This window comes from Crocodylus porosus, unplaced genomic scaffold, assembly GCF_001723895.1.
Source record: "Crocodylus porosus isolate Cpor-Errol unplaced genomic scaffold, CroPor_comp1, whole genome shotgun sequence".
Classification (NCBI taxonomy): Eukaryota; Metazoa; Chordata; order Crocodylia; family Crocodylidae; genus Crocodylus; species Crocodylus porosus.
This window is the reverse complement of record NW_017728949.1, coordinates 57108628-57133877: the sequence shown is the minus strand read 5'-3', so window position 1 is coordinate 57133877 and position 25250 is coordinate 57108628. Positions and strand designations below refer to the sequence as shown.

At 48.2% G+C, this 25250-nt stretch overlaps 1 protein-coding gene across 1 annotated transcript in view; it reads right to left on the bottom strand.

The window, feature by feature from the left end:
- Window positions 1-5593: 5593 nt before the first annotated feature.
- The window catches only part of MRAS (muscle RAS oncogene homolog), a 56036-nt gene continuing 36379 nt past the window's right edge, over window positions 5594-25250 (bottom strand). Inside the window, exons 3-6 of the mRNA XM_019554129.1 lie at window positions 18496-18649; window positions 13616-13715; window positions 12064-12143; window positions 5594-5735 (exon numbers count right to left, since the gene is read on the bottom strand). Of these exons, the coding sequence (XP_019409674.1) occupies window positions 5636-5735; window positions 12064-12143; window positions 13616-13715; window positions 18496-18649 (434 nt within the window). The 3' untranslated portion in view covers window positions 5594-5635. The remainder of the gene's footprint in view (window positions 5736-12063; window positions 12144-13615; window positions 13716-18495; window positions 18650-25250) is intronic.

Below are 25250 nucleotides of genomic sequence, written 5' to 3'. Positions count from 1 at the left end.
GCTTTCTGATATCACTGGACTCCCCTTGGTTTTGGAAGATGGGCGCTTGGACTTTGCCGTGGTTTTGCCTGTGTCAGTTATGGACACGTGCGTCACTGTCCAAGAGTTCAACACCCTAATATAATTGCATGTGAATGCAGGGAGATAGTCACTGGCTCAAAGCTATTTTGTACAGCGCTGGCCTGTGAACATACTCTAGTGGTGAGTGGGCATTACAGATTTCTCTCTATGCCTGATCCACAGAGGATGCACATTTCTTACAGCCTTGGCTGTTTTGTTCGAGCTGTCAGAGTTCAGACTTTCAAACCTGGAGCCCTCCCACTTCAATGCCTGCCATCTTGGCCCATATGACAGCTATTGCATGAGCTCTAGGATGGAAAGAGCGGGATATGACCTTATTAAGAGGTCAGGACCCACCGCTTTAACCTACCTTGTAAAGCAGAACAGCCCATACGTTGTACCACTGGAAGGTAGGACGGCTGAAACGACCCTCTTCGTAGGCTAATGATTGCTTGACTAGGCAGCAGGGAGCTCCTTCAATCTCTGATCAGCTTAGCAGAGTTTATCATGAACCAAAGACAATGATATGGCAGGAAAAACTGAGACCAGTAAGTCTGCCATGGTAACGCAGAAAGAAACAAAGCAAGATTGCAATGATGAAACATGCAGCAGGTAACGTGAAATATTATCTTTAGCTACTGCTATCATCAAAGTCTAATCCAATCATGTTTAAAACCCTTTTCCTACACTGGATTACAAATTCAAGTACAGCCACAGGTTTAATTATTCAGCCAAATTCATTATGACGGATTAAGGAACAGAGCAGAAGACTAGACCAGGCTCCAATGAAACCTCACTGCCCAGACGTCTTCCCTGGCCCCTTTTCATCACTCTTTGCTTTTCTCTGGAAGATGTCCCAATGCTTTTTTAGTTTCAGACCAGGATGGCTAACCACCTTTCTGTGGAGAGGAGTGAACCGAATCCCGGTCTCCCAGCCGCACCCAAAGCGACACCCAGTGTAAAAGCTCTTTGCTTTGGAGGTGATATCGCCCTTCTGCAGTTGGGTTTGCCAAAGGGCAAGGCTTCCTGCTGGCTCACCTGCTCTGCCTCATTTCTCCCGAGCCAGCAGACAAGGCTGAGGGGATGCCCTTGGAGGAACCATCACAGATTTTCTGCTCACCTGGAGGCAGGAAACAAGGCCCGGGTGGTGACAAATGGAAGGAGAAAAGAGATTCGTTTTAGGTTTCCTCCACTTACCTTCTCCTCATTTTCCTCCAGGGTATGTGGGGCAAAGAAAATCAGTGAAAACAAAATACCCATTCCTCGTGCAGAGTTGCAGAACACACTACACAGGAGGCCAGTGCCATCCCCATGTTACAGACATGGAAACCGAGGCGCAGAAACGTGGAGTGGCTGAAGTCACCCAGCAAACCAGCGGCAGAGTTGGGAATACAGGCCAAGTCTCCCGCGCCCCAGCCCAGCGCGCAGCCTGGGCATCCTCACGGCCCCATCCGGAGTTCATTTACCCGACCTGGGTGAAAACATTGCTGACATTGCAATTTTGCTTGTACGGAGCATGCTTTTGTTTTTGTCTGAAGTTTTTCTTCAGAAAATCCCTGCTTTTGATACAATACTTTCCATCTTTAATTGGAAAAGAAAACCCCAAAGTGACCAGTTTTGGTCTGCAATAAATCAGAATTGTTTGGTAGACTTTTCCATTCTGCTTGAAATTTTCCCTGGGAAATAAAATGCTGACAAATTCTGGCCAGCACCACTGTCTACAGGGACGTGACTCAGAAGCGGCGCTCCACCGAGGTCGACGGATTAAACTGGTTGAGAGTAAACAGTCAGACCTGGCCAACCTCGGGGGCATGCTCCTTACATTTCTCTTCTCTCTTTTCTTGCTGAGGAAAAGCTACTTTTACCAATGACGGTGCTCATGATATTGCTATGCAAGGAGTGGAGCAAGGCAGTGAGCTGGTTTTAATATCTGTGCGTATTTCATTGCATGCTTTGATCTTCAAAGGGCTCCACCATGTAGGTCAACTCGCACGAAGCCCTGTACAGATACGAAGCTGGAGGAGAGCGTGCACACAGAACGTTTCCCTTTAATTTCAAATTGGTTTTGCAAATGTAGTGCTAAATGCCAGGCTGTCAGCTCGAGGGACTACGGCATCTACCGCCAGCTGCACAAGTGGAGACGGCACAGGACTTCTCTACGCGGTCTCGGGGATGAGTTTTAGCAGACCCCTAAGGCGACCACCTCAAACACTGAGATAATGGCTTGGCTCATCTTTGGCCTTGCTGCTCCACCTTTCAAGACTCATTTTGGGGATTATTTCTCAGCCTGTGGTTGGGTCCCGACCAACTGTTGTCTCACTCAGAGTAATGGTAGCTTCTTTAGATAAGTCATCAAATAGACACACATTGCACGTCCGCTTTTCTGTCATCGGGTGCTGCAGAGAGGTGGTATGTCCTGCTGCCATTTCAGGGGACTTTGCTACCACCGACAGTATAGAGGATTATGTTTTACAGGCCATGGTAAGATAATATTTGGGGATATAGCACTTTGACCCATTGGGACTGCAGACCTGGCGGGCATCTGAGGTGGTGAACTAAGAGGGAACAGAAATTGTATCTCATTGCCGCTATTTTGTACAACCCAGTGTTTTCTATACCCGTCTAATTAGTTATACAGTGTTCAATGGTGGGAATCTCTGTTTTTTCAGTGTTTTCATGCTTAGTTACAAATAATTTGATTGACCTGGTTTATGCTTTTATGTTTCCTTGTTATACTTACATTTGGAATTTCTCTCTTCCTTCCTATCTGTCCCCAAACAGCGTTTGCATTATCAATAGATCGCTGAAGAAATTATTTCGATGTCCCACCAAGACAAAAGAAAGAAAGAAATCAGTGGGTTATGATTTCACACGTATGACGAACAGTGGGGCCAGAAGAGACTCTTGACACACAGATCCTCTTTTTACACATATATTCCCAGTGGTAGGGACAAAAATCTGAATCAGGTTTGTGTTATTTCAAACGAAGACATTTTCTGGAAATACTTTGGTTTTGCAGAAAAGATCTTATGGTAATACATTTTAAAATAAAACCTAGCTAGTAATCAGAAGGGGAAGGATTTCTAGCTAGGTTTGAAGCAATGACAGAGTCGATGCCCGCTGTTCGAGGGCACGTTGCACACTGGGAGAATGAACAACTGTTTGCTGGGTTATCAGGATGACAAGTGAGGCAGAAATGTGTAGGGGGAAATTCTGGCCCCATCAAAGACCAGGGCAAAACGCCTCCTGATTTCAGCAAGGTCAGGATTTCCCCCTCAGGCTTCTTGTTCATCAGTTCAGCAACAAATATAAAAGAGCCTGGTGCTTCAATAGAGAGATCCTTTTGGCTTAGTTTCTCTATTGCTGTAAAACTGGAATAACTCCACTGGAATAGATCCATTTGGCCCTTTCAAATCCACTGCCTAAAATATGAGGGCTCATGGGAAATATGCCCTCACATTTTCAGAAATATAAACTTTCCATTAAAAACCAATGGAGAAAAACCAACAATCCCAGGAGAAATGACAGGAGTTGGTTGAAGTAGCGTCACGCTATTCCTCGTGGCCAAATGACCGCAGACATTTATTAGGCGAAATATGCAGTCTACTTGCATGCTTTCATCCAGGATGCACGATGGCAAAGTCATTCATTTTACTCACCTTCGGGGAAAAAAACCCCCAAACACATCCCATATGGCAAGAAGCATTGTGTGAAGATGCCCCTGAATCAGAAAATGGGCTGTAATGGCTAACAGATGCTGGACAAGCTTGCGGAGACCCCTTGATGTCTCATCCCAGTATCTCCTGTTTTAACAGTCTCGGGGTATTGCCTTTTCACACTTGGACAACACTTTCACATCTGATCGCACTAATAAAGCGTGACTATCTGAACAGAACCAAATCCAACCCAACTTGGCGAACAGTGGAAGTGGCTGGTGGCCCTGGTTCAGGAAGACGGCGGTCTCAGTCCTCTGGAAGACAGTGACAGAAGTAGCATCCTGAATGACTATTTAATTCCTCGCTCACCTCGACAAGGCATCCTGTCCCAAATGGGGTTGACACAGATGCAGGGCGATGCTGGAAGGCAGCTGGCCTTCCTGCACGCACGTTCTTTCGCTACGTGGGCTAGGAAGTAGCCCCCTGGGCCACGGCGTCCCGTGCTGAGTTTGCAGGCAACCGTTCGCCCAAGGATTCTCCAAAATCACCACTTTTAATCAAAACTGCCACTTGAAAGCCTTGCACGCAGCTACAAGACACTCAGCCAGAAACTCTGCTGTCAGCAACACAGCAGCGGCAGCGTGCTCCAGTCGCAGAAGTTGAGTTCGCGGCACTCGAGTTAACAACAACGCTCCCGTTGGTGTCCCGTGTCAGCACGACTTGGCTCGGGCAGCGCCAAAGGGGGAGGCGAAGGCAAATCGAGGAAAAACTCTCGATTGTTGGCTTTTTTGGAAGCGAGGCCCCACATTTTTATAAGTGCTCGAAGAAGCAGATCCAGCACCTAAACATCCCCTTGCCTAAATAATAAATCAATACGGCTTGGTCTTGGGGGCGAGAAGCTAACCGACTACGCTTCCTGCCCTGCTTATTGCTTTTGAAGGGAACGGGAAGGGGTGCTAGCAATGCAGGCCCCACATTATAAGTGCTTGAGGAAGCAAATCCAGCACCTAAACATCCCCTTGCCTAAATAATAAATCAATACGGCTTGGTCCCGGGGGGAAAAACCAACCACCACCACCCCAAAGCGCGCACAAAAACCCATCCCGTTTCTTTCCATTTGTAAATGACTTTAATTTAAATACTTCCAGCTTAACAAAACGTCTGTGTGAGTCCGACATGCCCCCAAAATATAAAACAGAGAAACAAAACCGCCCGGCGCAGGGTAAAAAAAATCACCCCCGAACCGTCTCGTCTCAGCTGGAGTTTCTGGTCGGCGAGCTGGCCGCTCTCCAGGGTCTGACACAATGTCTGGAGTGCCGAGAGCAGCTGGAATTCATTTGCCTGCTCCAAATCTCTGCACTTTCCTATGAAGTTGCGTTGTGGCACCGCCATGAAGAGAGTTCAGTGCAAAAGAAACTAACCCCAGCGGTGTTTCTCTCCAGCCCAGCACTTACTGAGCAAACAACCCCCCCTTCCCTTCCCTCCCTCCCTCCCTCCCACACACACACACACACACACACACACACACACACAACTGACTGTACCTAACAGGGGGGCTTTCCCGGCCGGGTCGAAATGGGTCACATGGAGAAACGTTTGCAGATAAAACCAACACTTTTTTTTTTTTTTCCTATTTAAATAAACATCACGGAGGCCTCTGGAAGGAGCTGGGGGTTGGGGAGGTTTGCGAGTCCAGGTCCTTGCTGCCCCCTCCTCCTCCTCCTCGTGCTTGCAGTGCACTCGGTGCCGCTTGCAACCCGGGCCAGGCCCGAGCGGTCCGGCTGCCGGTCAAGCTGCAAGTCCGATCCCCCCGTCAAGTTCCTCCGTTAGAAGCAGTTAGGCAGGACAGCGCGTCTTCGCTAGTGCTTTTTAGTTCACCTCGGGGCGCGCGGGGGACACCCAGAGCCCCCTTCGCCCCATCACAAAATGGCACACTGCGCTCTGTGGGAGCCTGTCGCTCTGTCTCCTCGCCATTTGGTTTTTTTCTTCTTCCTCTGGCTTTTCTCTGGGATCTGCTGCCTGTTTGGAGCACAGAAAAGGGAGAGAAAAAAAAAAGGCAGTGAAACGGCGCCCGGGGCTGGGGGTCTCAGGAGTGAAACGGCGCTGGCTGCTGTAACGTGGGTCTCCCCTCTTCTCCTTTCCAGCAGGAGGCAAGGAGCAGAAAGAAAGAAGCGGGGACAGCAGCAGTGGCCTGAGGGGCAGCCCATCCATACAGCCGCTACGCAGAAGCGGAGGGAAAATGGGTGCATCGGAAAGGGACTGCAGGTCAGGAACGACCTGGGCTTCGGGCCGATCTAGGATGACACCTTGTTAAATGCACCTTCTCTCGCAGGCTCGCGTGGGGCTTCGGGCCGCGGTTTCCCCAACGACTCGCACGTTGAGTCAGACACGAAGCCTGTGTACCTACCTGACTGGTCCCTTGCACCTCAGAGGCCTTCGTGCAATACCGCCACAGCCATAATTCACCCTGGCCCTGCCAGCTGCCTCCTTAGACGGGAGGAGCTGAAGTTAACGAAGTTAGGAGCGAGTGAAGAATAGCTCCCAGCTGCGACCGGGTGGGAGGAGGCGGGCTGTGGCAGCTGCTAGACACAGGGAGGGCTGGTGCTTTTTCTAAGGGCAGGCCGCCAGGGTCGTGCTGCCACGGCACTGCCTCGCAAAGCCACGTTTTTGAGATTTCCGTGGGCACCGGGAGTGTGAGTCGCTCACCCGGCCCCCATCTGATGGCCTACCACTGCACACACCCATCCAAGGCAGGATGCCTGCACAACGAGGGTGCTCTACCAGCAGTCAGCATTTGCATGTGGAGAGGGCGATATCTTCCCAGGTCTCGTGACTTAAATCCCACCCCTTGCCCTGCCTGCAGGCCCCGGGGACAGAGCGACACGTTTCATCCTCTACGGCAGCCGCTTGCTTGGGCACTGGGGACTGCGAGAGGCTGCAGAAAAAAAGGGTTTAGGAGAATTAAACCCTCTTGGAAGATTTACTTCTGGCTGGGATTTCGCTCCAGCTGAAGGGCTGCAAGCAGAGCCCACCCCCCGCCCACCCCCTTTGCAATATGTTGCTCAAATGGGCTCTGTCCTGCACAGCTGGTTGCAGGGATGAATCAAACTTTCCAGGCAAATCAGCGGGGGGGTTGGTGAAAATGCCCTGGGCCATCCTCTGGAAGACACTGCAGGCAACAAGAAATCTCAGGCATCAGGATCACAAAGCTGAGATCCCTTCATTACTGTCAGCCACGGCAGCTCTCCGTCTCCTCCCTCTGCTCAGCCCCTCCGCATTGCCTGGGCAGTGTCTGGTTTGCTGTGCACCAGTCCCTTGCTAAGGACAACACACGCTGTTCCTAGTCACATCCCTTAGCCGGCTCAATAATGCCTCAGAGCCTTGGTGGACATAGCTCAGCAGACCTTTGCAGACACCCGGATGCACATGTTCCTCCCCACGCAGTAATGACCTCCCCAGAGCTGCACCAGTTGGCACCAGCTGAAAAGCTGATCTAGACTGGCAGAGGAAACGGGGCAAGAAAGACAAGTTTTGTAGTTCAGCACTGGTGGAGGAGCTAGAGGGTTTCATTGCCTAGACCAGCTGTGTGTTCCTGGGCAGGCCGCGCCGGTTCAGACGCTGTCTCTGTAATCGCTCTATGCTTTAAAAACTGTCTCCTCTCCGCATGTTACAGGCTGAGCATGCAATGCTTAGGGGAAGGCAGCCGCACCAGGCGTGGGATGCAGCCAGCATTGCTAGTGCTCACGATCAGGTAACCAGCCTCCTGCTATCTGGTGTTTTTCTTAAAGCCTCAGCTCCTGGGGGGCTGCAACGAGTGAAACGTGGAGCTTTGAACCCCACCCCCCAATCCCTCCGTGCGTCTCACCCTCATGCTCGCACACAGAGCAGCATAAAAACATAGACCAGAATTGCTCATTAAACTAGAAGGGAAAAATACTAAATCCCATCGTTTCTTACAAGTCAAATCTCATACATATTTGAGGCCTGAGTCAGGACTGTTGAATGCTTGGGATTGGCAACACGCCATGGCTAAATATACAGGATCTGTCCTTGACTTCTCCCCTTCACCCTCACCAGGCGCTGCAGAGATAGTGGCTTGAGACTCGTGTCTAGCACAGCCCTTCCAGACTGTTAACTCTTCAGACAAGTCACCAGGCAAAAATCTTGTATTTGGAAAGTGTTAATAGGAACCAGGCTACAAGCCAGATGCTTGCTCGAAAGGGAAAAAAAAGGGTGAGCGCGCTGCTGCGAGATGGCAGCAAGCAGCGCCGTCCGGGGAGGCATGCAGCAAGGCAACCCCAATGATCCCTAGAGCTAGATCCTGCATGCCTGGCCATGCTTTTATAATGGGAGAGCGCTAGTGAAGGGTTACAGCCGTCCACAGCCTGGAGCACAGGGCTACTACCATCTTCCCGATCCATTTGCCAGGTTGCTTTCTAAGGCTGCCTGCAGCCACTGTAGGAAAACTCCCCGCATAACAAGGCTGGCGGTTGCACCAGAAACCATAAGCGTGCAACTTGGTCCCAACCTGCAAGGCAGGACGGTCTGTTAAAAGCCAGCCCTGCACCTCTGAGCACCTGAACATTAGAAGTGCCACACTGGATCGCACCAGGGGTCCATCTAGCCGAGTGGCCTGCCTCTGACCGCGGGGGGTAGCAGATGCTTTGAAGCGTATCCGGTGCGGTGCATCCTCCCCGCTATGCACCGCCATGGGTTTTGGGAGGTCAGAGGACACATCCATGACTCTCCTGTTTAACAGCTCTCAATGCACTTGTCCTCCACGAATCTGTCTAATCCCTTTCGAGCCTGGCGATACTGTCTGCTTCTTGTGGCAGCAAGCTGCCTAAGTTAACGGGGCATTGCATAAAAAAAAATTTCCTCTTGTTTTTTTAAACCTGCCCCCTACTCATTTCACTGGCTGCTCCTAGGTGCCTATATTTGGGGTTGGGGAATACCAGTTGCCTGTTGACTTTATCCACACCCTTTATGATTTTATAGACCTCTCTTATACAGACCCTGTCACCCTTCTTTCTGAACTGAAGGGGCCTAGAGATTTTTAGTTTCTTGTGGTACAGCAGCTGATCCATACCTCCATCATCTTTGTTGCTCTTTGTAAAGCAATCCAGGGGATGATATCACTGGCTAGTCAATCGGCACAATATCATTTAAAGCACCCGAACAGAACTCACGGAAGATGCTGCAGCAATTCACAGATGATTTTATCATCTTTCTGGTGGTGGGTCACCCGCAATTGCCTTTTAAGCTCTCTCTCAAAGCACAGTTTAGCAAGTTTAGCTGAGGGTGATAGACCAGCTAAGTCATAGGGCACCTTTTCACTTTTCTGACTTCATGAATGCAAATATTCTCTGTACAATCTTGTTGGCTTTTGCGTCGGGTGTCAGGGAACGTCTCGTTTGGTTGGTGGAAACCTTATTACTGCTGTTCGTGTAAAGGAAGGAAAGTAGTCACCCAGGACTGTAAGGCTTCTAGATACAATGGGACTTACTAAATATGATGTAGTTGTGTGTGTGTGTGTACACCTGTATACACACACACACACATATGTATATATACATACACACACATAGATGTATACACACACACACACATATACATGCACATATATATATACACATATATAAATACAAGCACACACACTATATTAAATACACACACACACACACACACACACACACACACAGAGTGTAATGTGCATACTATACATATTTGATGGGAGTGACTCCTGGACAACACATCAAACCCTCGGAGGTTTCTCTGCATCAGTATTTTTCAGAGTAAAAGCACATAGGAAAAGAGCTCAGTGTAATAAATGCTAAATCCAAGAGCACGAATGGGAAAACATGGAACAGACTGGAAATAACTTGGGATGGTTCCAACCTGCACTTTAACTTGCCAGTAATTTTCCACCCACCCGTGGCTTCTGCCCATCTCAAAACTGATTTGGTTTGAGTGGGTAGCGCCATCTGCTTTAGACGGATGCTGACTAGGAGCTGCGTTCAGATAAGAGCTAGCAGAGACCAATTGTGAATAAACGACTGTTTCACTGCCGAGAAAAAGAGAAAACTTTCCTCTACTTTCAGCTGGTAGCATTAGTAGAAGAGATGTCCATTTGCAACAACATGAGGCACTGACCAAGTGACAAATGACATTCAAATGTCAGGTCATTAAATGTCGTGCCAAATCTTTTCAGGAACATTATCTGTGGTGGGAGGGAAAATGTTGTCTGGGTCCATTTTTCAGATTAGGAAAGTACAAGCCAAAGTTGAAAGGCAACAGCAAAATTCTTACTGATATCAGTTAGGCCTGGGTTTCACCCAGACGTTCGAGCAACGTGCCATACATAGCAGAGGAAACCTGTAGCAAGACGAGAAACAACACAACTCTCCGAGGTAGAAAATCCGTGGCCTGATGTCACCCCTCACATAAAAAGACGCAAGATGCATCTACTTTGTGGGCAGAAAAGAAGGGCAAAGTCGCCTACCGATGCAAGAAAATCCCCAGCCAATCCTTTCAGTGTCTGTCAACCAGAGGACAGCCAGATGTTGCAACTGGAGTTGCAGCATTGTGGAAATCTAAACAGTGCTATCTCCATGCACAGGCCCCAAATCAGGAAGCCAACAAGCAGAAGCACGGCGGCAGGCAGAGCTTTACGACTATTCTGCATAATACAATAGGTCTAACCGTCCTTGCACAAAACTGCTCAGCCAGTGTGGGCTGCTGCAAGTCACGGCATCTTACGGACTACAGATGAAAACGGAGGCCTTGAGCACTCATGATTCTGCAAGACCCTGTTGCATTTTTCTCAAAATGTGTCTTTTTCTTAAGCAAATAACCCCATGAACTGGAAATTCTCCCTGGGAGTTTTAGTCGTGTTATTCACTTCCTGAATTTAAAAGCTGGCACGTAGGCTGTATGTGTGTGCTGCTAAAAATACATACCTGCATTTCATTAAGATGGCTTCATTTCAGCAACGCAGGATTTTATTTGTTAGGTGTATGGCCAAATCCTGCAACTGAGATCAACTGAAAGCAATGACTGTTCACCTTATTCAGGACGTTTGGAGTGAGAATCTGCTGGGCTACATCAGACAGATGTGCATGAGGCTGTAGCAGCACTACTTTGAATAGGCAATTGGTGTAACTGTATGAGTTGCTCACGAATTTTTAGACAAAAGGGTTTTTTTAAATCAGAAAAACACCCAATCAACAACAACAAACCCTCTGTGGAAGTGCGGAGGATTTGATAAGTATTGCATGGGGAGAAAGGTTTGTCAGCTCCAGGGTGGACCTCGTGCTCAAAAGCAGAGAGTAGGAAGGGTAAAGGCTCAGAAGAGCAAATGGCTAAATCTACTCAAATCCCTGCGTCTTATATATTCCAGGTGCGAGCCGCAGACACTGGGCCACAGGCTGCTCTGCACTGGGCCTTGCTCTTGATATGCATGAAAATCTCCTGAAGTTCCTGGTTTTATCCTGATGTGGAACAGGAAAAGGAGCCAAACCCCGAACTGTTCTGCAGGATGGGAAAACAATTTTCTGCCTGGCTCTAGTAAAAGCATTATTCCGCACACTGCCTAGGTCCTTTGGCCAGCCTCCCTATCAAAAGTGATACGAGATACATGCACAAAAAGTAACATGGCAGGATAAACCAAGAATATTTTAAGAGCTATATTTTGGGGATTGAAGCCTGGACCTGGGTGAAGCCTGTAGTGGAGTTACGGAAATCAGCCATTTCCAAATGTTACAGGAAAAGTTAAAATGCAAGCAACTCTCAAAAACCACCGTGGCCCCTGGTGATGACAGTGGTGTAGGGTTACTGGCTAGGGGATACGAACAGCGTGGCTGCATCTGAGGTTGTGCGAGAAGACGACAAAGTGGGCATGTGGTTTATTTTCAGATTTCTGCATTTTTTGTTCCTTAGCAACCTGAAGTGGTTATCAGGAACGCTCCGAAGGGGCAGACTCTTATCTGGTGCAATCGGTGTAATACCATGGACTGCCCGGGAGTTATGCTGCTTTACGTTAGCTGAGGACTGGGCCCATACTGTATGTAAAATGCTGCTGTCTTTTTAGATGCTGGTCACTGTAGCAGTGGTTGGACAGATCATAGACGAGTTCATTAGCTTTGCATTATTTTTTTAAGTGAATAATTGGTTTTTGCAACTGCCCAGCAATAGGAACGAAGGTTTAACACATAAACACACAAACCTGTCTTGTGTGCAGATATGGACCAAGAAACCCTACTAAAGAACACAAAAGAAGGGGCTCTGTGTGTTAGGACTTGTGAACCTCACGCTGATGAATACTAATAGACAGTGTTTTTCCGCTCACCTTATTACTCTAACGAGATCATGGAAGGCCTTGTCCACATTTAGAGGCGGGTCCTTGGCACTCGTCTCTATGTATGGAATCTGAAAGACAAAAGCCCCGTGCAAGAAATGTAAGTCAAAGCTTACATGTTTACAGCAAAATCCATCTTAAATTACAATGCAAAGGCCTGGAAAAATTGGATGCATAACAGAGGCCGTGTTAGAACAAACAGCTATAATAGATTGTACTGAATATCCACTTTTGGTCCGTCTCTTAGGTAGGGCCCTGTTAAAAAAAGGACATTTTCTAACCTGGAATTCACAGTATGGCACCATTCATTTGTGATCTCTCGCAGCCCGTCGTTAACTTGAACTGATCTAATCGCTACCGGTAACATCCCAGCCCCATTCAAGTTAATGGGAGTTTTGCCACTGGCTTCACGGGAGCAATGCTTTCACTCTGCACAGAAAGATCACTCCATTCACTGCTGAAACCAAAGGTGTCATATAGTAGCTGCTTACCAGGGCACAGCAGGGCTCAGCCAGGCAAAAAGTGAGGATAACATCAATACAGAGAAATGCAGGTCTGTGAAATGCAGCCGGGATATCAGTGTCAACACTTTTATTTTTGCAGAAGGGGCACTGAGTGCTTACAAAAGACACCTGACTTTAAGTAAGAGGCAGCATGCACAACAACTGGTCGGACAAAGTTCCAGATCTGGGAGGCTACGGAGCATGTGAGGATAAATGTTCTTTGTCAGCAAGTTGTACCTGCAGACAGGAAGGCCATACAAATAAAGACAAGCTATGTTATATGCCTACCAGACGTTTGCTGGAAGTTGCTGAAAGACTTAACACTAGCCAGAAATTCCTTGCATGCTCCATTGTACTAAGGCCACAGAAGAGTGATTTCAATCATTTCCTTTCCGACTTTAAAAACTTCTGCTCCGATGATGGAGGCGTGTGCGCGTGTGCATGCGTGCGTGCTTCTTCATCCAGCGTAGTAAAACTGGCTAATGACCCTACAAGTGCAGAGTCTATGTTTGTGCACACACACCTTCTAAATCACCGAAGCCGTGCACTGCACAAAGAGCTGCGTGTTGTACCGTTGTGTAGGCAGACTGGCTTCCTGCCCTTCCACCTCCAAAAAGCAGAATCTAGTTCTTTGTATCCACCAGTTCCTTTGTCTACCTTCTCACTTCTGCATGAATAATGTGCCTCTTCCCAAATCCTCACATTTGGTGGATCATGGTGTCATGAACAAACATGACACCTACTTTGAATGCTCATGACCCAGCCATCTCCAAACAACTCAGACAACACAACTATGATCTTCCTAGCCCTGCTGCAGCACAGGAATGGCACTGTTTCAGGGATGTATGGAGAGTTAGCTCTGCACCTACTAATTTGCATTTTATCTGAAAATGTAATTGTGCAAATGCTTCACTATCAGAGAAGTGAGCTAATTAAACTCCAATAGGGAATGAATCCCATTCCGAATGTGCATAATGAAACTTAAAAAGCAGCTCAAATGCCAAAACAACACGGAAACACAGACCTCCTCCTCGACTTACATTATGTTTGGTTGCCATTTCTCTTCCTTGTTCCCTGGTGATTTTTCGTAAATGCATTAAATCAACTTTGTTGGCCACCAAAATCATTGGAAATGATTCTCTGGGGGTGGAAAAAAAAACATTATTAGGAGATTTTAAAAGCAAAAAAATGTTCAATGTAAGGTTCATTTGCAAATGCAGGTGCTTCAGAGCATTTTCATCTTGACAGATACAACATGTAGGTTTTTAGTGGCATACTTTTAGGCAGCAACAAACAATGGAGCATTATCCCAAAACAGAACTTGGATGTGTGTTTGTACATTATCTAGGTGATAAAATTTCCCCAGCTATTCCAGGCAAGGTGTACATGCATGTGTGTGCATCCTCACCCACTGCAAGTAGCGGCTGTGCTTGGAAGTCAAAGATTGCTATTTTATTATAACCAAATTAGATGAGCTGCGATCCAAGATCCCCGTCAGTTTAGATACTTCAAGGCCAGTCTGTATACATGGAAGGGAAGGAGTGTCAGCATCCAAAGACATTTTGAGCAAACAAAAATGGTATGATTTATAACCGTTTGGGTCAAGACTTCTCATAGGCTTCACGAGTCCGAAGTTTCGAAGCCTCGTTCATAAACAAAGAAGTGAGGGGAAATGCCACGTCTATATGGTAGCAGTACTTGGAGTGAACAAAGAAACAAAAGGAGACTGTTTTGGTGGCTGACAACAAACTGGTTTTATCTACTGCTAGGATGCTGAAAGACTCTTTAGGCTACTCCTTACTCAGGACTGGGTGGAGTAAGAACCAGACCCGGTATCTTTGGGAACTAAAAATAATGCTGAAAGTTTCCTGCACTTGAAAATACTTTACAGACCTTGACTGAAAACAGAGACGCTTCCTTACAAGGCTCTTGGTGGATCATGTCTATAGCATACAGGACAAAAAGAGTGGGCCCCATCCCGAGTTGGCTAAAACAGCATCACTCCACTGATGTCCAAGGAACCCACCGTGGACCTCGGCGTGCGTCTGGGAAGCTCCTCCCAACCTGCCCCTTGTATTTGCGGTCTGTTACTGGAAGCTTTCTGCCTTGGATTCGTACCCACCTACCTTGATGAAAGCCCAGTGGGAGGGGTATGGGGGGGATTTAAATCATTTTGAAAATGTGGATTAATATTAAATAGTTTTAAAACTATGTTATTGCAAAAACAAACGCAGAAGATAAAGGGACTCTTTATAAATTTCCCTTGGAAATAATAAAATACAGCATACCATGGTTTCCTTTGACTTTTTTTTTTTTAATTAAAAGAAAACCTTTAAAATCAATTTGATATTTTTGGACTTGGACAGAGCCACAATGTTTGTCAGGACAAGTTGCCAGCCCTGCTTACTTGTGGAGAACGCCGTTGACTGCGTTACTTGGCGTATCTGAACGTCCGTGGCATACGTCTCCGCTGCCCAGGGTAAAGAGGCACTGTACACCGCTCTTTCAGTTTTAAGTTTGCTCCTCGAATGAATCATGTTAATGTGATTTGGATTTAGTTTGAATACCTGAGCATCTTGATTTTGTGACCACCCTGCAAAAAGTGCTTGCTCTGCTGGACTGCCCTACCTCCCCTGGCGTGCGGGCTGGTGGTAGAAATCGGTTGCAATTAGACAGACTGTCATTTCCCGTGATTACAGCCGTACTAAAGCTCTGTGGGGACATTGTTCCCTGGAGCTGTATGATTACTAGGTGGACAAGGGCAACCGCAGCTGAAGACTTTACAGTAATTAAATGTAAGGAAGAAAAAGCACCGTATCATAAACAACTGTGCCAAAGAGGCAACCAAAGAAGTTTGGATTTCAAATTTCCAAAACTAAATGCCTAAGGGGTCACTGTCAAAATGCAAACACATTCGGCAAACACATTTCGGCCTGTTACCCTGGTGGAAATGTAGATTAAAACGACTTCATATTTAGCAATGAATTCAGTGCCAAGAGTAACTCTTTTATCCTTGCTGCTCTTAGTGTTTTGGCCTATTTCAATTATTTCACTTTTTAGACAAACTATATTTACTTTGCTTCCTTTTACAGTGCTTGCTTTCTGTATTTCAATCAAATTAAGCTGGAAAAATGGAATATTTTCACTGTAACACTTCCTGGTTTTTATCGGCTACATATGGTGTTTGGGTTTACAGCGCTGACTGGGAGAGAAAAAAACAGTTCAGTGCAAAAAGACCTAACTTCACTGAACTGAATGAGATAAAACTCGTGCCTGTTCACGTCAGGTTACATAATGCTTCTTGCTGTTAATTTACAAGGGTTTAACTTTGGGCTGAAGCTAAATTGACACTGGGCACGTCTACACGTACATTTATGCACCTTTTCTAATGCACATTAAATTTAGTACCTCTAAATTTGTGGATCTCTGGCACGTCACGGGACAAAAAGGGACGTGTATAAATGCCCGACGTGCAGCAGCATGCTTTTTTAGCAACACTTAATGCACAGGAGACTATTTTACTGTAGACATTCGCACAATGTCACGGTTTTTACGTGAGGCTTTAATGTGCAGTAAAATAATCTACTGCGCATTAAAGCACACGTGCAGACACGCCCAGCGAAGAGCATACGACAGATACTCAGAGAATGTCACTTCTGTAGGTCGAAGGCAAGTTAAAACGACTGACGTATACATACACCTAGATGCAAAGGGTGCCGTTCACTTTGTTTCCCCTTTTGGTGTTGACACTTTCACAGAAAGGCCACTCGGCAGTGCACATCACATGATAAAGCCCACCCTTCCTTCAAGGACGCTACTCAGAACTGAAAGGAAGTCAGCAATGAGGACTCAATCCTCTGGCAGCTTCTCTTGATGAATCAAATGATTAGAAACCTTTCTGAATGGAAAAAAATAAAGTATTTTAAAACTTCTGGGAGAGACATTCACGTGTGCAGAGGGATGGGGCACAGCAAAATTATCAACAGATAAAACCTTAGGAACTTCCTCTGATTTTTTGCTACATCTTGGCTTACTACAAGGCTAAAGCTTCAGCATTGCTTTATCATTTTTCTTCACACAGATTACAGGACTTAATTATAGGAGAAATAATCCACAACACACTTCCAGGCTCGGCAGTGCTACACTTGCCAGCACCACAACCGAACGAGACCTGGGGCTCGTGACAGACAACAAAATGAACGTGAGCCCCTGATGCAATGCCGTGGCTGGCAGAGCTCATCAAACACTGGCATGCATCTACCGAGGCATCTCGAGCAGGGCTAAGGATGTCATCCTCCCACTCTACTCGGCCTTGGCGAGACCGCAGCTGGAGATCTGCATCCGGTCCTGGGCGCCGCACTTCAGCAAGGAAATAGAGAAACTCGAGAGAGTCCAAAGGAGGGCCACGCGCATGATTAGAGGCCTAGAGACCAGGTCGTGCGAGGAGAGGCTGAAAGACTTGGGACTTCAGCCTGGAGAAGAGAAGACTCAGAGGGGACTCGGTGGCAGCCTATAAGTACTTCGGGGGCGTGCATCAGGGCTTGGGGGAGCATCTGTTCACCACGGTCCCCCGGGGGAGGACAAGAAATAATGGGCACAAACTGATTGAAGCCTGCTTCAGGCTAGACATAAGGGAAAACCATCTTCAAAAAGTGCCTTGACATCCATCTTGCTGCTGGGGTCATCTGATCCCAGCTGTCTTTCCTGCCCAAGTGCAGGGGGGTTGGACCCGATGATCTGTAAGGTCCCTTCCAGCCCCAAACAACTATGAAACGATCCCCTGCAGTCTTCCACCGACTATTCGTTCCCAGCCACGGAAAAGTAAGCGCACTAAAAACATACACTGCAGATTACAGATCACTGACAGCAAATACACTGCAGTGAAGAATCAGCATTTCCCCTCTGGTGAGCTTTCACTGACTTGGGGCTTCGGTCACGAGTGAAATACGATCCGTGGTTTCAGAGTTCATTAATATTAATAAAAATCCACTCCCTGATTTTAGCGGGTTTTGATATTTGCTCACAGTCTCATATTGCCACAAGACTCGAGACCTTCCAGGTTTGTTTGGGAGGGGCACAAGCCTAGAACAACTAGGGACGTGGCAAGTCAGCAGTGAGGGGCAGGGAGACTGCTGGATAGCGAAAACTGGACTAACATCCGCCTGCCCTATAGTGACATGCCACATGTTCAGATTAAAGCTTGATAGAAACCAGCTTTAAAAATGTTCTACATTTTTCAAGTCAGATAATTGTGGCTGCTTGGCCATTTTTATTGAGTGATGCACACTTTGCCTGTGTAGCATGTCGAAATGGTGCAATGAACCTCCTCCTCGCGCAATAAACGTAACGTGCATCAGGGCGGCAGGTTCCTCCTAGGCCTGTTTCCTCTCTCTAGTACCAAGGTGAGTACTCACCCAAAACTGGAGAAGCAATACTAGACACGGCGACATTGCACCGGGGCTTCAGTGCAGCTCTCCACACTGTGTACCGTGTGCAGTCCAGATGCTGCTTCTCTGCTCTAGTCAAAAGCCAAACTAATTACCACCACATGATTTCATCTTACATTTTTTTACATGCTACTTAGGGGAAGATGTTCCAGCTGGGGATGGTCCCTAACAGCTTCCATACAACAAAAGCAACTTCTCACCTGATGATGCTAATGTTCACACTTGGCTCTGCTTAAGAGCTTTCTACTTGCAGATCTCACACTGCTTTACGAAGGAGGGTAAACATCTATTCCCATTTTATGGACCTGGAAACCGAGGCACGGGGGAGTGAAAATGACTTGTTCATGGTCTAGAGCAGACTAGTAGCAAAGAAAGGGACTGAACCCAGATCTCCCAAGTCCTGCTGTATTCTCTATTGCCTCCAAAGCTGCAAGGATTTCAATGAAGGGACCTCTTCCTTCTGAAGCACTCACCTGTCTTTGACCCTGAGGATGAGCTGGTGGAACCGGTCCACATGTTCAAAGCTGGCTTTGTCCGTGACTGAATACACTATCAGAAACCCGTCTCCTGTCCGCATGTATTGCTCCCGCATGGCGCTGAACTCCTCTTGCCCGGCGGTGTCTAGCACTAAAAACGAGAGAGAAGATAAAAAGGAGGTTGCTCGTCGTTCTGTTAGCAACTGGCACCGGATGCATGAGATACGAGAGCAAGAAGTAAATACCCAATACCCAAGCTTGACTGCAACATCCCTTTCCCTCTGCCCACCTCTTTCATTCGGCCTGGGAGGAAGTGAGGTCTACTTTCCTTCAAAGCATCAAGCGCCAGTCGTTGCCAGAAGCAGGAGAGAGAGCTCAGCAATTTGCTCCTCTGACCAATTATGTCTAAACCGTATTTTAATCTGTGACCTTCCCCGGCAGCTTTTGTCCCTCACGTCGGAAAAAGACCATGGCTAGGATTTTGGCTAATCGAATCATAGAAAATAAATGAAGGTGGAAGGGACCTCAGGAGGTCACTTCTAGTCCAACCCCCTGCTCAAAGCAGGACCAGCCTCAAATAGATCATCCCAGCCAAAATACAGCCCACCCCCCACAGCATATATAAATACAGGCTCCAGGAAAAAACCCCCTGAAGTCTGTATAAGTAGAGTAGATAAATACTAAGTGAAGATGCCTAACACGAATGGTCATTCTGGGTCAGAAGATAAAGGTATACAGGTGTCAGGTTGGATGAGGAAAGTATCCTACAGCACCATGAAAGGCCTCTGGAAGTATTTCCACTCAGGACAGAGCGTTAAGCTCCTTGCTTGGGATTATGGATCTATCCCATATGACTGATACGTCCTAAAACTGCAGGACTAGGAGAACACTTAAGAAGGAATCTCAATCCTGTGCTTTATCACAGCATTTCTGCATCACCCATCTCCTACTAAAACACTGGAAGTCCTTAAGGTTTTATCTTAAAACGCCAGCCTTGTCGACAAGCCTACGCTGCAGTCGGAGGGGCAGTCCACCCAAGTTAGGATCTGGCTGAGAAGCGCAGGACGTTAGACCGTATGAATAGCTGGTCTAGCTGAATCGGCTTGGGTACAAAAGCTGCCTGGAGTAACGCTACATTACAGCCACTGTGTCTCTGGCTTAGCTTGCCAAATACACCCATACACGGGGAGGAACAAGAGTGGAAGATGTACAGGGAAGGAGGGGCAGAGGAAGATGCTGAGACCAAGCATGTAACAAGACTTGGGCAATGATATGGATAAAAAGGGCATCCCAAGCACGTCCTTAATCACAAGTAGAAATCAGGAAGGCACTTGTGTAGGGGCAGATTATCCCACCGCGGGTACTTATACTTTCCTCTGAGTCTGAACATTGGTGGAAACAAAGTACTGGGTGGGTAGCTTGGCCTTGGGCATAACCCCACAGGCAATTCCTTTGACCCAGGCCTATTTCCAGAGGGTGTGGGGAGTCTCAAAACAGCGGCTTTTCAGGTCGCAGCGCATGAGAAGAAGCTGAAATGCAGCCGCTAACACAGGATTCTTCAAATAAACAACAAAAAAGGGGAACAATATGATGCAAAATGCTGGCTGTTTGCATACTAAAGGCTGGGTAAGGAAGGACCAACTAAACACTACAGAAGCTGGAAGTTTTCTAGTGAAACATATGTTTTCTCGAAAAGGCAGTGTTTTCCCCAAACCTTTAAATCAGAAGGAGTTCTTAGGTCCAGGATGCAATTTCTAGACACAACGTGAGAAAGATTCCCGCTCCAGAACAGCAAATAGCCCAATGAACTAACCGGCTGGAAGGGACCTCCGGAGGTCTAGTCCCGGTCTAAACCATGCCAGCCGAGTGCCTGTTTCACTCTCATTTAAAAACTTCCAATGCTTCTACCACATCCCTGGATAATCTCTGCCAGTGCTTAGCAATCCTCGTCGTCACGAAGTTCTTCCTAATATCCAACTCCGATCTTGTAGTTTAAGCTGAAGCACTCCCCAGGGAGCCCCTGGTTCGAACGCTTGATTCAGAGCATGCATTTAAACTCCGGGTCTCCCACTTCCCAGGATAGCCTCCTTTCCCATGGGCTATATTCAGTCTCCGAGACCTAAGGAATATGTAATGATTACATAAAATATGTGCAGTTTGGGATTGGGGTCAGCAACCGATGGCTCACAGGCGGCGTACCTCTTCTCTTCCCTGTGCACTGATCCCCTCTGCAGTGCCCTGTGCCACGGCCCTCTCACCTCCTACTGCAGCTTCTCCTTATCCTTGCTGCCAAATTTGCTCCTCCCCGCTCACTGCCGGGGGGATAGGAATTGGTAGAGCATGGCACAGATGGTGGAGGCGGCAGTGCGTGGCCTGGGCACTGCGGAGGAGGAGGAGATCGGTTGCTACTGGTGGTGGAGGGCATCGGTAGCGGCCAGCTGCTAGCGGCAGGCCACTGCTCGTGCAAGGTGACCAACCCCGGCCTAGGAGATCAGTCTGATAGAGGAGGAAGCTGACCCTGACTTTCCTTCGTCTCAAGGAAGCGTTTTCACTCTTCTGGGCTGCTAGGTCTCAGTCTTACATTTTTTGCAAGAAAGGCTTTGAAAGGTCTCGGTTTCCTTCCGGTGCGGAAGATCTGCAAAATCCCGAAGAATTTTGCAGGGTAAGAAAACAGTTTCCTGCTCAGGTCGCCTGGGCATTTTAACAGTCTTTGCTGCTCACGTCTGAGCCACAGGAAAGGCAGGGCAAACAAGAAACGTCGGCAGCAAATATGATGCCTTGCAGTACAGAAGGGCCAGAGGGGTGTGACATGGTTTTTCTCATCTGTGCAGGGCTGTAACCCTAACGAGATGCTCCTTGTTTGCATCAGGCACTGGGGCTGGCGTGGCTTCAACGCAGGCAAGGATGAAGCACCGCCGAGTCGCTTTCCATCTGCTGCTACCTGCTGAGCTGGCGTGGGCAGGCAGCCGCCCCGACATGCCGAACATACTGCACATAGCAGCAGTCTCCACTTTCACCCCTGCTGATTGACCCCGTGAGTCACTAAGTCCCAGCACGAGCCCAGCTGGAGAGCACTTTGCCATGGTGGGAGACCCTTTAAAACTTCACCTCGCCGCAGCAACCCGTCCCAGCCTGACTGGGCACGTCCCCTTTGCTCTCCTGGACTCTCCGAGAGCGCCCCGGGGCTACACAATACTGCCACGGACTAGTCAATGAGTAGCCAGCACTCATGGGACCTGGCGCCCGGCTTTCTGACTATGCCTGTCCCATTCCTGTGTATTTTCAAAAACCGATGGTCTCAGCCCCATGTATTGCTAGCTGGTGCCTCCATCTACATCTCACCTGCTGCGGCCTGCCTCATCCTCTGCTTCCTCCCAGGAATACCTTCCCTGCCGTGGTGCTTGCCAAGCTTTCATTCGCCCGTGTAGTGCATGCATTTCAGTACAAGCACTTCCACGCAGGGATGTGGGCGCACACGTGTGCATGCCTGCAGATTCCCCTCACCCCCTCCACTCTCTTCTGCCGCACGCTGCCTTTTCTGCAGACTCATTTCGTTAGAGAGCTGCTTGCATTGCCCTTTCCTGAGATATGCAGAAGGCCTAGCTCCCCCTTCCTGCATCACGAACCCCTCTGCGCACCCCCGTTAGCACTCTCTCTGCCCTCGTTAGATGAGCATTAGCTCCTGCTCCCTTAGGGGCCACGCAGCATGCCAGACTCTGACATCATGGGGCTCAGCTCCTGCCACTCCTATCTTACTTGGGCATTTGCCATCGTGCCGTAAGGAAAGCATGCAGGGAACTGTTGGGTCAGCAGCTTCTATTTAAAGGGATTTTGGTCACAGTGTTCGTGGAAAGGTGAGGGAGCACTGCAGTCATAGGGCCGTAGCGGGCACGGCCACACTTTATGAAAACAGGCTCATCTCGGAGAGGCTGTTTGCACAAAGTTAAGGAATATGAAATCGGTGAGGAAGAGTCCCCCGGGGTTAATTTCCACCTGATTTGAAATTCCAGCTGGAATTGCCCCATGACGGGAAGGTGGGAGCAGAGCCATTGGTAAGTTGGGCCCATTTCAATAAAATGCATTTGGATGCAGCCCAATGCAAAGTCAGACATCTTGGCACAGGTGTAGCATGGTGTAGGCTACACCTACAAACATTGATGGACTAAATGCTGGAAAGGACTTAGCAGGTCAGGGGGGATGAACAAACCGGCATGAGCTGCCAGTGGGATGTTGTGGCACAAAGGGCTGTGAGCCTTGGAGGTAAAAGCAGGGGATTAGTGAGTAGGAGTAGAGAGACAATGTTACCTCTGTTTACAGCTGTGCTGGGACCGGTACCGTAAACAGTTTTGACATCTACATTAAAAAGAAACATTAAAAAACTGGAGAGACTGCAGAAAGGAGCCACAACATTGATTACAGGTCTGAAGAAAATGCCGACTAGTGCGAGACTCCAAGAGTTCAATCTGTTTAGCTCGTCAAAAAGAAGATTGAGCGGTGATTTGATTACAGTGGAAAAGTAGCTTCCTGGGGAGAATATGCTGGTTATTAAATGACTCCTCAATCTAGTGGGCTACGGAAAGAAGATACACATAGACTGGTTTAAGTGATCAGCAACTGGTTTAACCTTTAACAGAACGTAAGTTCAGTGCACAGAAACCAGTTTCAAAATGGTCCAAACTGGTTTAAGATAAACCTGGCAGAATGAAGTATCAGACTTATTCGGGTCAAACTGGGTCACAGAACTTCTGTCCTAGACCCCTTCCTGGTTTAAGTTAAATCAGAGTCCCCCAGCATCCCAGCATGCTTTGCAACCTGGGGCTGTGCTGTGCTGTCTGCTTCAGAGCAGGGCTGGGCCTACTGCTCCTCTCTAGCTGGAGCAGGGTCGGGGACATGGCCAGACACCGGGCGGCATGGCCCTTGGAGGTAAAGGGGACAGGGAAGGGGGTTTCCCCACCTCCCTCCCCCCCTCCACTCTCCCCTTGGGACCGCCAGGGTTTGCCTGCCCCGGGCACAGCAGCCCCTGTCAAGGCCCCCCCTTGCTGGTTCTTTAACAGCTGCATGTCAAACCACTGCCTGCACAGCAAGGGTAACTAACACCTTGTTAAAATGTTAATCCCCAAACCATCAAGACTGCAGTATGGGGCTAACAGTTTTGCTTGTTGTTCAATTAGTGACCTACCTACCTAGCAGAATGGGTCTTCCTATCAAGAGACCTAGTGGAGGAAGGGACAAGATAGGACCCTTCTTAAGGGGAAGACTGCACCCCTTCCCACCTCTGGCAGAATAGCCCTCCCCAATAAGCAGTCGGTAAGGGGAGGCGGAGGGGGTGAGATTCCCCTCAGCTCTCCCAGGCAATGGGGGAGTGGGAAGAGGCTGGGGATCCAGGCTGGGATCCTGCCACCTGTGAGCACAGAGCCAAGCCCTGCAGGACCAGACCGAGAGGTGGGAGGTGTTGGCAAAGACCTGGCACAATCAGCACAGGTTTGAGCTAAAGGAAGAGGAGCTGGGCACAGACAGCTTGAGCTAGTGGGGCAGGACGATGCAGTGAACGACATTTACTTCACAAAGCAGAAGCTGTACAAGGTGGGAGACTGAAATGCCTAAGCAAGGATGTGTCTTTTTGATTTATGACATTGCAATTAATTGACATTAAGCCGTGTGCGCTCTCGCTGTGTTGTAGCGGGCCACATCTTAGCTTAGGTAATGGTTTTTGGTTGCTATGTCTTGTGCTTGAGGTTGCCAAGTGCTGTGTTCAGTACACGCTTGCTTCAGAGAAAGGACTATTCGTGTTCAAGCTTTTATGAATTCAATGCCAGTAGCTTCCCCCCACCCCAACTCCTCAGTCTGGTAGTGGCTGCCCCCCCTCCCTGAAGGGCTGGCAGGGGCCTGGCAGGCACTGCCCTCCTCCGGCCCCACAGACCCGGGCTGGGGCCCCGTGTGGGTCTGGGAGGGGATTTAAGCCCCCACCCCAGCACGCTAGCCCCGGGCTGGCGCGTGGCCATGCCCCCTCCACTCAGCAGGGAGGTAGGTAGACAGCATTTTTCTTACGGTAGAAGCCTTTTAGAAATCAGGAACATCTCTTTCACCCCAGTGCTGAGTATGGCTTAGCACCCTTGTACCTATGGCCGGAGAAAAGCGCACGACGGCTGGATCCCGATCCAGCCAGGCATAGACCGAGCGCCACCACGAAAGAGAAGCCAGGAAAAGTCCTAACCACAGGGAACCGACTCTGAGATACGGACGCTGCAGGCAACTACTCACTAAAAGCCCAACTTCCTGGAGAACCGACCCAGGGACTCCAATCCAGTCTATCAAAAGCTTGTCAGAAGGCGGTAAATAAAGCAGTGCCAGCCTTGGTTCCCAGCAGAAATCGGAGGTAACAAACAGCACTTTCCTACAGCTGAGAGATGTTGTGAGGGTAACTACAGTAAAGACTGAGAGATGTTTAGATGCCCTGGTAGAGGACCGTACGAAGACTGGGGCTGCGCGGAGAGGGAATCCTAACTGTATTTTAAATGAGAGGCACTGTCCAGTTAAAAATAAAGTCTCCTTACCAAAATTAACCTCCCTCCCCCGCCCCGAGATTAACAAAACAAGAGAGCTCATTTCCCTTCATTTATTTTTCCTTCAGGTTCTCTTATGCGAAACGCCATCCTGCGGGGAGCTATTGAGATGAAAAATGAAATTACTGTTAAAAAATATATATATATACACATTTATGTATTGTATATACATATGTATGTATGTATGTA